The sequence below is a fragment of the Suricata suricatta genome, chromosome 4, assembly GCF_006229205.1.
Source record: "Suricata suricatta isolate VVHF042 chromosome 4, meerkat_22Aug2017_6uvM2_HiC, whole genome shotgun sequence".
Lineage (NCBI taxonomy): Eukaryota > Metazoa > Chordata > Mammalia > Carnivora > Herpestidae > Suricata > Suricata suricatta.
This window is the reverse complement of record NC_043703.1, coordinates 139,119,682-139,134,659: the sequence shown is the minus strand read 5'-3', so window position 1 is coordinate 139,134,659 and position 14,978 is coordinate 139,119,682. Positions and strand designations below refer to the sequence as shown.

Below are 14,978 nucleotides of genomic sequence, written 5' to 3'. Positions count from 1 at the left end.
TTTTTCTTTTATAGTTTATTATCAAGTTGGTTTCCACGTAACACCCAGTGCTCATCCCCACAAGTGCCCTCCTCCACCCCCATCACCTCCCTTCCCTGCTCCCCCTCCCCCGTCAGCCCTCAGTTTGTTCTCAATATTCAAGAGTCTCTCATGGCTTGCCTCCCTCCTCTCCCAAACTATTTTTCCCCCTTACCCTCCCCTATAGTTCTTTGCTGAAAGTTTCTCCTGTTAAACTTAATGAGTGAAAACATATGGTATCTGTCTTTTTCTGCCTGATTTATCTTACTTAGGATGACACCCTCGAGTTCCATACACGTTGCTACACATGGCCAGATTTCATTCTTTCCCATTGCCATGTAGTACTCCATTGTGTATGTAAACCACATCTTCTTGATCCAGAATGTGCAACTCTTGATCTCAGGGTCATGAGTTCAAGCCCCATGTTGGGTGTAGAGATTATTTAAATAAAACTTTAAGGAAAAGTGAGAATGAAGAAGGTTCAGTTGTTTTTAACTCCTCCAAACTAAATTCTATCAAGGGCTACTTGTCATTTTTAAAAATCATTTGCTATGTTCCCATGTATTTGGATACAGTAATTGCATTCTCTTAATTGGTTCTCCAAAAGCCTGTATTTTGGGACCGGGTAATCCAGAGGCAGAGAGGACAGAACCCAACAGGTTTTAGCATGCATTGTGACAGTAACAAGGAGAAGGGGGATGAGAACAAAAGGGAGAAGTAAATCAGTCACTGTAACAGTAAAGAAGTGTATCTGAAAGACTGTAAATCTATAATTGAGACATCACTTTTATGAGAATATTTTTATTGTGAAAAAAAGGCTCAGGCCACTATGATCATGTTTATAGGGAACACAGTGAATTTACAAGTCGACCACCGCTAGTCAGTTGGAGCAGCATCAATGTTTAGGACCTTATGTGGCTCTAACTTGGTGACAGGAAATCTTCTCTTGTGAATAAGTCAAGACTGGCTGGTCAGGCTGCTGAACTCATCGGAGTCTCTGTCTCCCTCCTCCACCTCCTCCTCGTCCTCTACCTCCTCCTCCCCCTTCACTCTACCCCTCTATCACTCCTCTTTTCCTGGGAATGCACTTGAGACTTGACCCAGGTCATCTATAGGGTTGAGTGAACAACATCCAGGCAGGTCAGGGCTTCTGTTGGCCCCCCACCTCTCCAGATAGAACTGTGAACATGGGCCGCGATCCAAAAAAGTGACCAGACTTTCACACGTTTCCCCTGTAAGGGAGTATACCCTCCTTGGAAATAAAGGGTCGAAAACATGTAGAAAACACTGACCGTGGCAATCACAGCAGTCATTTCCGTTTGAAAACATTTCCTGAGGAAAAGTAAATGTTTTCTCACAGAGCCCAACGTTTGTCTGCGAAGACGTTTTCATGAAAACATTTTATTGGTATGTAAAATGTTTTAGAAGTTCATTCTGTGTAAACATGATCATCTCATGCCAACCGGGGTGTGTTGAGCGCCTCTGTGTCTCCATTAATATCTGGTGTTTGTCAGTCTGTGTTTTGTGTCTGATGTCAAATGTCTTTTTTGCAGATATTGATGAATGTGTAAACAACACTATTTGTGACAGTCACGGGTTTTGTGACAATACGGCTGGCTCCTTCCGCTGCCTCTGTTATCAGGGCTTTCAGGCCCCACAGGATGGGCAAGGGTGTGTGGGTGAGTTTTTAGATTTCTTTCCCCAATGTGTTTCACGTCCCCTCTCCCCCACTGAAATGCCATCAAGAGCAGGGGAAGTTGTAATAAACAAGGTAATTTGGGCGGAATTCATCATCGTTTGATTTTGTCACACAGTTTGGGGATGGGCAGAAGGATCACTTCTGAAATTGTTCAGGACATTAAGAACTTAGAGAAGCAGAACTTGGAATTTCACGTATATTAAAAAAAGAACATCTGTTGAGACTCTGAGCTTGCGGGTATGGAGCCCTTCTGGAAGAGTCTGTCCTCCACAGGAAATAGTCTGGTTTGGGGTGTAGCTTGTCTGTCTTCAAGATGTACCTCCCGAGGTGGTGCATTTAAGGAAAAGTGTTGGCAGGAGTTTCATTTTCCAGGAATGACACCCGTAAAACGATGCTTTGGATTGTGCAACTATATTTCTTCAGTCTGTCTGGGTCTGGTGAAGCTGGAAGGAATCTTGAATATCATCAGATGTCCTAGAAAGAGGGTCCAGCCCATGCTCATATAGACAACATATTTCATATTTCATTTTCTGATCAGCTCTGATTTCTTTTCTTTTAATTAAAAAGTTTTTTCACATTTATTTATTTTTGAGAGACAAAGTAAGACGGAGCATGAGCTGGGGAGAGAGAGAGAAGGAGACACAGAATCTGAAGCAGGCTCCAGGCTCTGAGCAAGAGCTCAACACAGGGCTCAAACCCACAAACTGTGAGATCGTGACCTGAGCCAAAGTCGGACACTTAACTGAGCCACCCAGGGGCCCCAGCTCTGATTTCTTTAAATAGCGCTCATTGGGAAACATTTGTAATGAGGGCCATTAAATGAGAAAGAAGAAAGGTTAAATTCAGAACATCACAGACAATCAGGCTTTGTCTTTACCCTTAACCCTGTTCATTTCAGAGCAGATAAGGTCTGAGGAGGAGTCAGCAACTTCTTAGTTTGAACATCTGCAGTCAAAAGCGTTCATTCATTTCCTGTCCAGATTAAACGGGGAAAGCAAAATCGATTTGGAGGTTTAGTGATGGAATTGCTCACTTGAGTGGTCACTGCTTTTAAACCAACGCTGTCATAATTGCTAATTCCAACTCCGGCTTTAATCTCCTTTGCGCTAAAATACAGGCAATGAAAATTATCCAAATATTTTGACTACGCAGGTCATGTGATCTGGCTCCCACTTCTCAGCCTCACCAATTCCTTCTGCGCCTTTTACAACTGCTCGTGCAGCTGTGAAGTCCCTGGGCTGTTGTGTGCTCCTCCCGACCTCCCCTTGCCTGAGTCAGGGCTCATCCCACTTACTCCTGAAGATGCCTCCGCTCTCCTCCCAGACACTGTCCCTGCTCCGTCGTTTCTCGAGCTCAGCTCTGACCCCTCCTTCTGCTTCCAGCATACCTTCAGCAGACACAGTCATAGCACTTACACACTTGGGGGGAATGGTCTGTGTGTACTGCCTCAGCCACCTTCTCCAAGACCGCAGGATCCTGTGGTCGAGAACCTTGTCTGTCTTTCTCCTCTGCCTGGGACTGATGTTTGACCTCTTGTGTGTGCACAGTAAATTTTAACTGTTCCCTGATGAGATATCAGGGGTCGGACCTCTGACTCTGCACAGCTCCTGAGCCCCCGGTTAATGTGCACATCGAGCCAATCAGATGAGCACACCGAACCCATCCTGACATTTCATTTCAGCCCACAAAACACCACCATTAGGGGAAGAATATTTGTTGTCATTTTACTGGGCTCCATAGGTGTCATTTTATTTGCTCACTCACTCTCAAGATTATTCACTGAGCACTATTATATGGACTTCATGCTGGGCATTCTGTAAAATCTAAGAGTTGAATCAGCCCTGAGACCAAAGTTTGGCCATGCTATTTCCTCTGCTTGGACCCTGCCTGCACCCCCACTTCCCAACCCCCTGCTAGCTTTGCTTATGATCTCCTCATCCTTCCATTGGAACGTGGCTCCATTATCGTTTCCCTAACCCATCCCTTCACTTAAGGTCCTCTGCTCCATCTGTCATGGCCTGTGAGATGTCCGGGTGGCTTCCCTGACTTGACTGTAAGCTCCATGAAGACAGGAGTTGGGGCATCATTTCCCCCAGTGCCTGGTCCATTGGCATAAATTAGAAAATATTTTTGGATTGAGTATACTCATTCTGGCAGGAGAGATCTCAATAGCTGTGTAAATAATACAAGTTAGAAAGTAGAAAGTTCCATTTGACATTTACCAAATTGATAAATATGAACTGGCACATTTCTAAAGTCAGTTTTTCTGGTCTAAATTATGACTGTCTGGGTTAATTAAATATGCCAACTCTCTGCTTTCCTTCATGTTATAATACCTTTTCATAAGCAAAACCCAGCTTATTAGGTTTATATCTGTTTATATACAAAGTGAAATGGAAAACTGAGGTAATTATCCAAATAAGTCAAGATACATAAACTTTTTGTCCAATTAACTGGATATAGCAGGTGAAAATAAGATTTTTTTTTCCCCTGAATGATTTGGGTAATTGCTCAAATATTTAACTTTGTATAAACCATCTCATGAAAGCTGATGTTTGTATGTGTTTAATGCATAAAATACATGAGCATTTCAGATGTCAAATCAGGTACTTTGTTGAACTGGGCATTCATTAAAAAAATTTGTTTGAAGGAGACCAGGTAAAAGGTAGTATTGGGCAAGGTTGGACATTAAGATTAGCCTTTTTAGGGCTATGTGTTTGTATAATATTGAATAAAATGTACTCATTAGTAATTCCTGGACTGTGTTTTAATTAAGTATAAAGTACAGATGAAAAACACTGAGCAAAATAGAAATTAAACTCTGGAACACCCAGAGAATTTTTAAAGGCACAGTCAGTGATAAGGTATTGGAACACTTTGTTTCATGCGAATGATTAATGTATGCTGGTGAATGTTTATGGGGGTCTTTCCTTTATTCCCCAAAGGGATACACAACCTGAATTCTAGTTGTAAAATTATGGACATGTTGGCAACTAGAAAACTGTATTTTCAGTTATATGAGCAGATTTAAAGCAATTTTTTAAATGAATGTGAGAAATATTATTTCTGAAGTGCCAGTTTTGCTAATTTTCCTTGAATTGAAACTGAGAGTACATTGTCATGTTATTTAAGACCTCATTATGTCAAAAAGTCAAGGAAGAGAAAGTTAAATGGTCAAGAGTGTACATGCAATGCTTGATTTCTTTAAAGAGGACTGGGAATTTGGAAACTTTGTGTTTTCATGGTCCTTTTACACAAACCCATCTGTGCAGCCTGGCCCCTAGGACCCCCTTCCCCAGAATAATAGAAGGGGGTGATTGCTCCCTGGGGACCATTCGTGACCAGCGGCCACCACTAGCCCCGGCGCAGCTGGTAAAACAGAGAGCTGTCAGGAGTGAGGCGCACATCTGACTTGATCTGTGCTCCCTTTTCCAGATGTGAATGAGTGCGAGCTGCTCAGTGGAGTGTGTGGTGAAGCCTTCTGTGAAAACGTGGAAGGGTCCTTCCTGTGTGTGTGTGCCGATGAGAACCAGGAATACAGCCCCATGACCGGGCAGTGCCGCTCCCGGGACTCAGGAGGTAAGTCACAGCGGCCCCTCCTGGGGACTTGTCCCTACAGAGGTTTGGGCCAGAAACTCTGGGAGTGAGGTCAGAAATAACTGAATGTTCTGGCACGCTGCTGCCTCTGGAAGCTTCCATGCTTTCTCTGAGCCTGCCTTATCAGTGAATTAGGATGTGGTCAGTGATGACTTTTTGAGCTAGATGGCCTCTCTTGTGCTTTCCAACCCAGAGGCGCCATGTGTAGGCTAAAGGATCCAAAATGATGAGAACATTCACTGGGAATTGCTTAAAACTCAGAGAGAGCCATCAGCTCAGGGTTTAATATGGAATCATCTCATTAGGTTGCATAATCTTTCTTTCTTGGCCCTCCGAGAAATGTGTCTTGACACTTGTCTAAATTAAAAGCAACATATAGGCCTCGCAGGATCTACAAAGACTTCCACTTGGAATACTGAAGGTGTTTTGTTTTTTTTTTCAGAAATTGGCCCAGAGAATGGCTGTGTTTGCATTCGCCTAAAATTTGATTTAGTCTCTGTCGTCAGGGCACAAATTGAAATGGAGAGCTGATGGTTTTCCAGATAAATTAATCAACTTTCAGATCACTCTCTTAGTTTGTGCCATGTAGCTATAGCCTGGTTATATTTTAAGAAAAGCAAAAGACCAAATGATCCTTTGAGAGCCAAATAAAATGAAACATTGGCCATTTGACTTTCTTGCTCAATCTCGGTTGATTTTATCCATGCTTCTAAGAGAGCTCTCACTGCTTCTCAACTTGTTCTGTATGAAATAACTGTCTTTGCAAGTAATGGGGAATGAACTTTAAAAACTATCTTCACCTACACGTGTTCTTCTTAGTTATTAGCTATAGAAAGGAAGGGTGCAGAATTCCAGAATTACACGAAAAGACAGTACAATATTTAATTCAAAAACAGTGTCTGTGAAGGGCAAGAGATGAAATGTTACTGGAGGGAGGGGTTCTTTCTATTCCAGTGACCACCACTGTGACACATGAACCATAGAGGAAAGACTTTTCATCTTAGTTGTTCCTAAAATGGCAAAATCAAACACAGAATCAAAAACCTGGCTCACCCATAATGGGATTGCTTCAGTAACTATCTTTTTATTTGTCTTTGGTTCCATAGAGGAGTGCTGCACCCATAGTATTATGGTGAATGTATAGTATTTGACTAAAGTATTATAGTATTATTATTATTATTATAGTATTATAGTTCTTGACTGAAATAATTTACATGTCACCGTACTGTACACTCATTAAATGATTCCTATGAAGGATAGATATTCCAGATAAATGCGTATAGTACAATGTTAAGGCACAAAGTGACTTCCATTGATTACAGTCTGTGGTGGAAGGAAGAAGAGGACACATAGGAAAGATAATAGTTGGAGGAGTACCTGGGTGGCTCAGTCAGTTAAGTGTCCGACTTCGGCTCAGGTCATGATCTCGTGGTCTGTGAGTTCAAGCCCTGCATCAGGCTCTGTGCTGACAGCTCAGAACCTGGAGTCTGCTTCAGATTCTGTGTCTCTCCCTCTCTCTCTGCCCCTCCCTTGCCTGCACTGTGTCTCTCTTGCTCTCAAAAATAAATAAAACATAAATTTTTAAAAGATAATTATTGGAATGAATGGAAATCTTAGCCTTTTCCTTTATTTTCCAAACTTCTTGTAATACCTCAAGTTGGAATGACCATGGTGGTCTGCTATTTTCCAGCTGTGTAAACTTGGGCATATCATTCCACATTTATGAGTTTTGATTTTCTCACTTGTAAAATAGAAAGGTTTTATTTACCTCACATAATTATATGATTTTTAAAAAATTCCTATAGGTAGAAGGCATTTGTTAATGGCAAAGTACTATATGAAGTATTAAAAGAGTAAGCTGTAATCCAAATACTTAAGTGATATCTATTTCTCATCCTTTTATGATCTGTTCTGTAATGGTGGACCTTTTAACTGTTTTTTTCCTAGAGAGGTATTTTTTTGCTGGGATGTTTTAGCAACATAAAGGAATGGTTCATTCACTTCACATAGATTCAGTTTAGGTAAATGTGTGAGATCCTGAAGTTTGTTCGTTTCTTTTTTTGGAGATTCGTCGTACCTTAATAGGATCATGAGACCATCTGAATCATATTTGGTGAACTGGTGTAGTTCATTATAAATGGCTTCTTAGGGGAGCCTGGGTGATTCAGTTGGTTGAGCATCTGACTCGTGATTTTGGCTTAGGTCATGATCTCATGATTTGTGAGTTTGAGCCCCGCATCAGGCTCTGCACTGATAGTGTGGGGCCTCCTTGGGACTCTCTCTCTCTCTTCCTTCTCTCCCTCTCTCTCTACCCTCTCTCTTTCTCTCAGAATATGTAAAGAAACTTGAAAAAAAATGTTTAAACTGCTGCTTAAAACTTCACAGTTATTCATTTTGTAAGCCTTCTTCCTCATCTCCTATTTTTAAGCTTTTCTGTAATAAAGTTCCTAACATTTGCTTTGCCTTTTTCTCTCCCTTAGTGTCCTTGCTCTCTCACTGACTGACTCTTTCTGGAAAATTCTTCCAGTCAGAATTCACTAACTACTGTCCTGTGTTTTTAAAGAACTTCATTTTGAATACTCAGCTTCATAAATCTGCCAAGAGATACATAGTTTCTCCTTCCTCTTTGTATCTAATCTTTTCATTTATGGTTTCTTACATATTTTCCCTGACTTCTGCTAAATATTGTACATAGACAGTTGTTTTTATTGGTCCATGTTAGTATAATCTGACTAATTTATATTGTTCTTGGCAGCTCTGACTACCATACCTCAATTTGCATAGTTCTTGGCAAACTTTAACTGATTATATGCAGTCTTAAGATTGTCTATGATGACATCTTCATCTGAGCAATCTCTGTCGGGCCCGAGAGGCAGGCCAGCTATAAATGGCAGGAGGCTACTTGGCCAGACTTCATCAGGGCCAATAATTGACCTGCTGTTTGAAAAGGCAATTGCAGCTAGGAGTCCTGAAAAAGACAATATAGTTTCTAAATATTTAATTTTAACTTAAAGCATTTAAAGGTACATTCACTTGCCAATCGTTGAAGGAGGGCCAAGGTCTTGTTTTGAGTAGAAGTCTACTCTTAAGAGTCTTGTATGGCTTGTCTTGCATAAACTACATTACACATGATCTCCACCACCTACTTTAAAGGGAGGAAGAATTTAAAGGCCTTTGCCAAGTATGTGAGTGTAAAATTGCTCTAGATTTTTGTTGTTTTGCTAAATTTTTGTATAGTTGTCTTTTTAATGTTTATTTTTGAGAGAGAGAGAGAGAGAGAGAGCGTGAGCAGGGGACCAGGGGGTCGGGGGAGACAGAATCTGAAGCAGCCTCCAGGCTCAGAACTGTCAGCACAGAACCTGACATAGGGCTCAAACTCACAAACCGAAAGGTCATGACCTGAGCCAAGTCAGACGCTCAACCGAGTGAGCCACTCAGGCACCCCTACAGTTTTCTTATCCATACCTAATTTGATAGCATTCCATTGACTGAATCAACTTTAGTCTTACTAAACCTTTAACTTGTTCTGTAAACTACTTTTCTCAATTCGTATTTCATTGGTGTGTATGTTGTTTATGTAATTACAGTAATTAATACACTGGCACAGAACGTTTGAGAATAAACACAGCTGAGTCTTGGTAACCATACTGCTCAACACGTGAGAGCAGGAAGTGTGTGTTTCTACCCAAGAGCAACCTGCAGGCTCTGAGGATTCCACCTGCTGTGGGCACGGGCCAGCGTGCTTTTCGAGGGCAAGAGACCATTGGTCGATGCAACAAGTTGGTTAAATGGAGGCCAATTAAAAAAAATGGGATCTGCCGTTACATAGAACAAAACTTTTTATACCAAATTTAAGTGAGGGTGTTTAAACAAAGATTCAGATTCATTTCACTATGTATGTGGTAGACCAACAGTTCAGATCCCATCCTTCCTGACAACTAATTTGGAAAGGAAAGATAAATTTGCAAGATAGGCCATCACACTTTTACCAAGCTATAAAATTTCCCCAGGACCAGAGGGTATACCCACCAATGAGCAGTAGCGTAATCCACAGTGGTATCATACTGAGGACAGAGCAGGAGCCCAGGGGTGGATGTCAGGAAGGCAGCTTTCAGATCAGTGTGCAGAACTTTCCAATAACTAGGTAATGGTCATGAAGTTACGGGTGTTTCCCTGGAGGTAACCCCGAACAGGTGGGGTACCCCCTGGCAGAAGGGCTCCCACTTCCCAGCAGGGAATTGTACCAGGTGGCCTGTAAGGTACTTTTGAATGTTAATGCCCTAGGATTTTTGTTTCTAAACTACGTCTTGGCTCCCACCTAATATTTTTTAGGACCGGTCTAATGGTTTTCACGGCCTGGGCTTTTGGCCACTGATTTACATTGCCATCCATTGCCTCAAAGCACCTGCAACTGAAAGAACTAAAAAAATGTCCGTGCCACTCATCACATGGAAGAGGGTATGGATATGAAATATAGCCTGATGTTTTTATTTCCTCAGTGCCTGTGATAATTGCTCCATAAAAACTTTATGTCCTTGGGCACTCTAAACGACACAGTAAATATGCGGTCTTGGCAATTGCAGCCTTCAAGCCTCACCCCCAAAATGCTGCTCTCTGTCTTGATTGGCGCACAGAGGAGACTCTGGGGTAGGAACTCAGTTTATTCTTAAAACAGAAGGTCTGAGGAAAAGAGCACAAAACAATACATGTTATAATCAAGGCAGGTGCTCCTCACTTGAAGAAAAGCAAATAAGCGAGATCAGGAATTACACAGCATAAACTGGAGTGATTATTTGCATCATAGAAGAATTGTTCTTTATGCAGGTTATTGCAGTGTTTTCTTAAATATCCATTTTTCTCTCATGTATTTGAGAGCGTATTCTCATATCCCAGGGTAGGGCCTAGGCTTCTACAGCTAGGAAGCACCTCCATGGTTTTCTAGCGCAGCTCCCGCAGTCACCTGTCAGGAAGCCAAGGCCAAGCAGAAGCCCTAAATGTTCTTCTTAAGGTCCTACAGCTCATGTTGTGAGGGGGCCCAGCCCCAGGCTGCTTCCCACTTTGCCCTTCCACTTCTCAAGGCCGAGGCCTCCAACCTCTAAAACTTGGCCTCCTGGGGCACCTGGGTGGCTCAGTCTGTCCAGCTCTTGATTTTGGCTGAGACTGTGATCTCACGGTTCATGGGATCAGGCCCAGTGTTGAGCTCTGCATCAGGCGTGCTGAGCTTGCTTGAGAGTCTCTCTCCCCCTCTCCCTGCCCCTCCCCTGCTCATGCTCTCTCTGTCTCGCTCTCAAAATAAATAAATGAACGTTGTTAATTGGCTTCCTTTTTTTGAAAAATAATGCACGTTATTTTATTTAAAACAATGCATATTCTTCTCAGAAGATTGGCAAATGCAAAAATATATTAAAAATAAAAAATCCCCACAGTGGCACCACCCAGGAGTAATCTCTCTCCCCATGCTGGCCTCCACATTCTTTGATGGGGACATCTAGGCCCCACCCACCTCCACAGAACTGTCCCCCATTTGATCCAGGGCCCTCAGGCTCTTCTGTGTGAAGCGCCTTTCCCTGGGGTCGGCGGAGAGCGCCTACACGCCGTAGCCATTCATCCTGCTGCTCCTTCCTCGGGAACACCTGACCGTGGTTTCCCACCTCCCCTCCCCATGCCTTCCCTTTGACTGACTTAGGACATTCCCTTCCCCCTACCCTCCTCCCTCTTGCTCTTGTTTCCCGACTCTTTTTCCATTGCCCTTTCCTTAAAGAATAACGTCCTGGGGAGTTGCATGTTTAAGCCTCTTTTTACTCCCTGTTCCTCTCCTGGGATATTTAATCCTCTTCTCGGAGTCAGCTCTTACTTACGGGACACAGCCTGCCAAGTATCCTCCGCCTCCCCCTCTGTCCCTAAGGCCGACCTCCTCTTTCCAGTTGCCTGTTATTGGACCTTTCTTCCAGGGTGTCTCATCAGTGTCTCTGCCTGAAATTATCCCGAAACCAAATTCATTACCATCCCGTCTACAGCCTGTGTTCACTCATTAATTGCCACACATCAGTACTGGGAATCCTGACATCGTACCTTAATTTTCTCCACACTCATCCAAGACTCCAGAACATTCGGTCAATTCCACCTGAACGGTGTTTTTCAGAGCTCTCCCTGCTCCTGTGTTACCGCTACCCCAGGCCCATCCTTCACCATCTCTTACCTGGACCGTGGCCGTAGCCTCCTCACTTCCCTCCAGCCTCTCCCATTCATTCTTATTCCTTGCTGTTGCCACCGCTGATATTTTCAAAACATGAATCTGGTTTTGCTTTTATTTGTCAAGATTTTATTTAAATTCCGGTTCATTAACATTCAGTGCAACACCAGTGTCAGGTGTAGAAAGAATATAGTGATTCCTCACCGACATACAACACGCGGGGGTCGTCACAGGTTTCGGCTGCTTGTTGCTGCTTACAGCAGGAAGTCCAGAGCCGTCGGCAGCGTGGCGGGACCCTACATACCCTGCCTTACTCGTCTTTGCGTCCCCTGTAACTTCGCTCATTGGCTTGTCTCTGGCAAACACTCAGTAACTAGTGAAGCACGTTGCCTCTCGACGTTCCAGTGGACCCCATCTGTATTTCACGGTCTCTTCCCAGCTCATTCTGTAGAATTCATGATACATTTTATCAGAGATTGAATGGGGGCCACATGTGGATGAGGAATGATCTATTTATACTTCCTCACTGGGGGGACGGTTCCTTCGTATGCTTTGGTTAAATGACAAGTAGAACAGAAGAGTAAGAGAGTGTCCCTGCTGTCCAGGGACACGTGTAAATCATCCTCCCGATTCTGACAGTTGAACTCAAAGAGCATTCTTGTTCTCTTCTTAGAGAGGTCCTCTACTGGTTTTGTGTACGTACATACTTTTCTAAAGGCAGGAAACCACATACAATATCATTCAACTGTTACATTTGGCAGAGTAGGGTTTTTTTCTAATGTGTTTAGTTAACCTGTAAAATAAATTAACATTGAGAGAGTTTTTAAAAAATAATTTCTGATTCGAAAAAAAGACCTATAGGGAAAAAAAATGAAAGACCGTGAGAGCACAGTATTTAAAATGCAAACATTGTAAAATGCCATAAAACTCCTGAGGTCTTATGTATTTGTAATGGATCTATACTATAAATGTAGGCAAGGCGAAGGAAAGCATGCTCATTTGTTTGGGGGGAGGGATCAGGTTTCTTCCCACATTCAGAGAGCATAGAAGAATTTGCTCATTACCAAACTGTGGTTGTCCTTTTATGAAATTTTTTACTTGCTGTGTATAGTATGTAAAATAATATCTGAGTTTTTAAGGAGATGTCCGTGTTTGAGTGAACTGGTGGCAGTTGATCCAAGGAGAGACTCAAACTGGATGTGAGCCAGTTCATGTTCTTGAGATGACAGGAGACACCCTCACATGGGAGCAGAAATCATTTGGGGCCCCTGCATTTGCTATAAATATGGCCTGATGAGGAGGGGGCTGTACATTTCCTTTTAAGCATTTCCCAAAATTTTACCTGTCACCTCAGATGTGGCATTACTGTCCAGCCATCTTCACAGGCACTCGCAATGCACACGTGACAGCATTTTGTCACAACTCTTGTGGCTGTGACATCCATCTCCGTGGGCGCCCCCTGCTCACACGTCTCTGCATGTCACACCTGTTTTTCTTTCTCCACAGAACATCCTTCTGCTCTCAGGGACTCCTTCTTTCACCCATGTCTTGTCCTGAAGTTCCTGGTGCCCAGTTCCTGTTCTGCCCACTCCTGTTGTCAGTGCTTATTTTCTGAAACTCACCAATGGCTCTCTCCTGAATTCTACCTGAAACACACACACTTTTGGGGCATCCGGGTGCCTCAGTCAGTTAAAGCGTCTGACTCTTGATTTCAGCTCAGGTCATGGTCTCATGGTTCATGGGGTTGAGTCTCACTGTGGGCTGTGTGCTGACAGTGCAGAGCCTGCTTGGGATTCTTTCTCCCTCCTTCTCTGCCCCTCCCCGACTCACACTTGTTCTCACACTCATTCTCATGTTCTCTCTTCCTCTCAAATAAACTTAAAACACACACATACACACACACTTCTCATCTTTCAAGTCTTTGAGAAAACTAGGGAAAAAGGAAATATATGAATTTCCAAGTTTTCTTTTATTCCTCCCTACAATATTACACTAGAAATTCTTTTCTCATAAAAGACATGAGTTGGGGCGCCCGGGTGGCTCAGTCGGTTAAGTGTCCAATTTCGGCTCAGGTATTGGACTGTGTACTCGGAGCTCCGAGCCTGGAATCTGCTTCGAATTCTGGGTCTCCCTTCGGGTTCCCTCTCTTTGCCCCCCACCCCCGCTTGCACAGTGTCTCTCTCTCTCTCTCAAAAATAAATATTTTTAAAAAAATAAATAATTTTAAAAACCAGGAGTTGGTATAAAACATTTGTGCCTCTGGTGATTTTAAAATAAAAAGGGAACAACGTTTCATCATGATTGTGTTTAAGGTAATTTGCTGAACGTTATCGTGGCTGGAGTTTTATACATTGATGCCTCTTTCAGGACTCCGGCAGGTGTTTTATTTGGAGGCATTGTTTGCTCACAGGTATTTGTTATGTCACTCTTTGGTCCTTGTCTTAATGTCCCAGAACGGCATGAAGAGGATTGGCTTGTAAAGGCCTTCAGAATACATCGCAAATGGGAATTGAAAGCAAAGGCAGGGCTCATTTAGAATTCTCGTGTCTGCTTCATTTAGAAAAATGTTCCAGATTTCCTCAACCTCACAGCAAGCACAAGATGAGACCAAAGAAAGAAACCACCCTATAAGTGAACACTCTCTTCTTTCCGAGGAATCAAGAGAGATGTTTCTAGAAAGTGGTCTTCATAAGTGGCACCATATGACTCAACCCATGACTTTCTGCTCAGAGCAAGGGAACCTGACTATACCGTATGGGACCATGTAGCTAAACTCTACTTCAGCAAGGATTATCTACTATCCCCTCCCCGTTTGTCTCAAAGAAATGAAAAAATAAATAAGGGGCGCCTGGGTGGCTCAGCAGGTTAAGCGTCCAACTTTGGATCAGGTAATTATCTCATGGTTCATGGGTTTGAGCCCCGTGTCGGGCTCTGTGCTGACAGCTCAGACCCTGGAGCCTGCTTCAGACTCTGTATCTCCCTTGCTCTCTGACCCGCCCCTGCTCATGCTGTCTCTCTCTGCCTCTCAAAAACAAATTAAAAACATAAAGAAAAATTTAAAAAGTGAGAAATGAAAAATAAAACTCATGCCAGTTGAGATGCTAAGAAGCTGAGCCCCATAAAAGAGGTTTGGGGAAAGCAATAGGCATGAGACATTGGACCCAACCTAAATTGTCTCCACTGGAAAGGAAAGATTCTTTGTAACCTGCACATACTTTCAGGGAGTTACTCTGTGGATCACAAGAAAGGGCCTCTCTAAAACTTGTTTCAGAAACACGTATAAAAGTTCCCAAAGCATTTTGCATTTTCTTTCATTATTGATTTATGATGTGGTTTCATCTTAGCTTGGGCAAACCATGCAGTATTTAATACATAGTAGCAAAATATTTACTAATGAAGCTTGAAAAGATGTGAGTTCTTTGTGTGCAATCTTTCATTTATGCATGTGAGAGGGTTTTCTTTTTTTTTTTT

At 42.7% G+C, this 14,978-nt stretch overlaps 1 protein-coding gene across 1 annotated transcript in view; it reads left to right on the top strand.

Annotated features, from left to right (window-relative positions):
- Window positions 1-14,978, top strand: part of LTBP1 (latent transforming growth factor beta binding protein 1) — a 224,719-nt gene that overhangs the window by 174,534 nt on the left and 35,207 nt on the right. Inside the window, exons 21-22 of the mRNA XM_029938555.1 lie at window positions 1,572-1,697; window positions 5,153-5,296. Coding sequence (XP_029794415.1) covers window positions 1,572-1,697; window positions 5,153-5,296 — 270 coding nt within the window. The remainder of the gene's footprint in view (window positions 1-1,571; window positions 1,698-5,152; window positions 5,297-14,978) is intronic.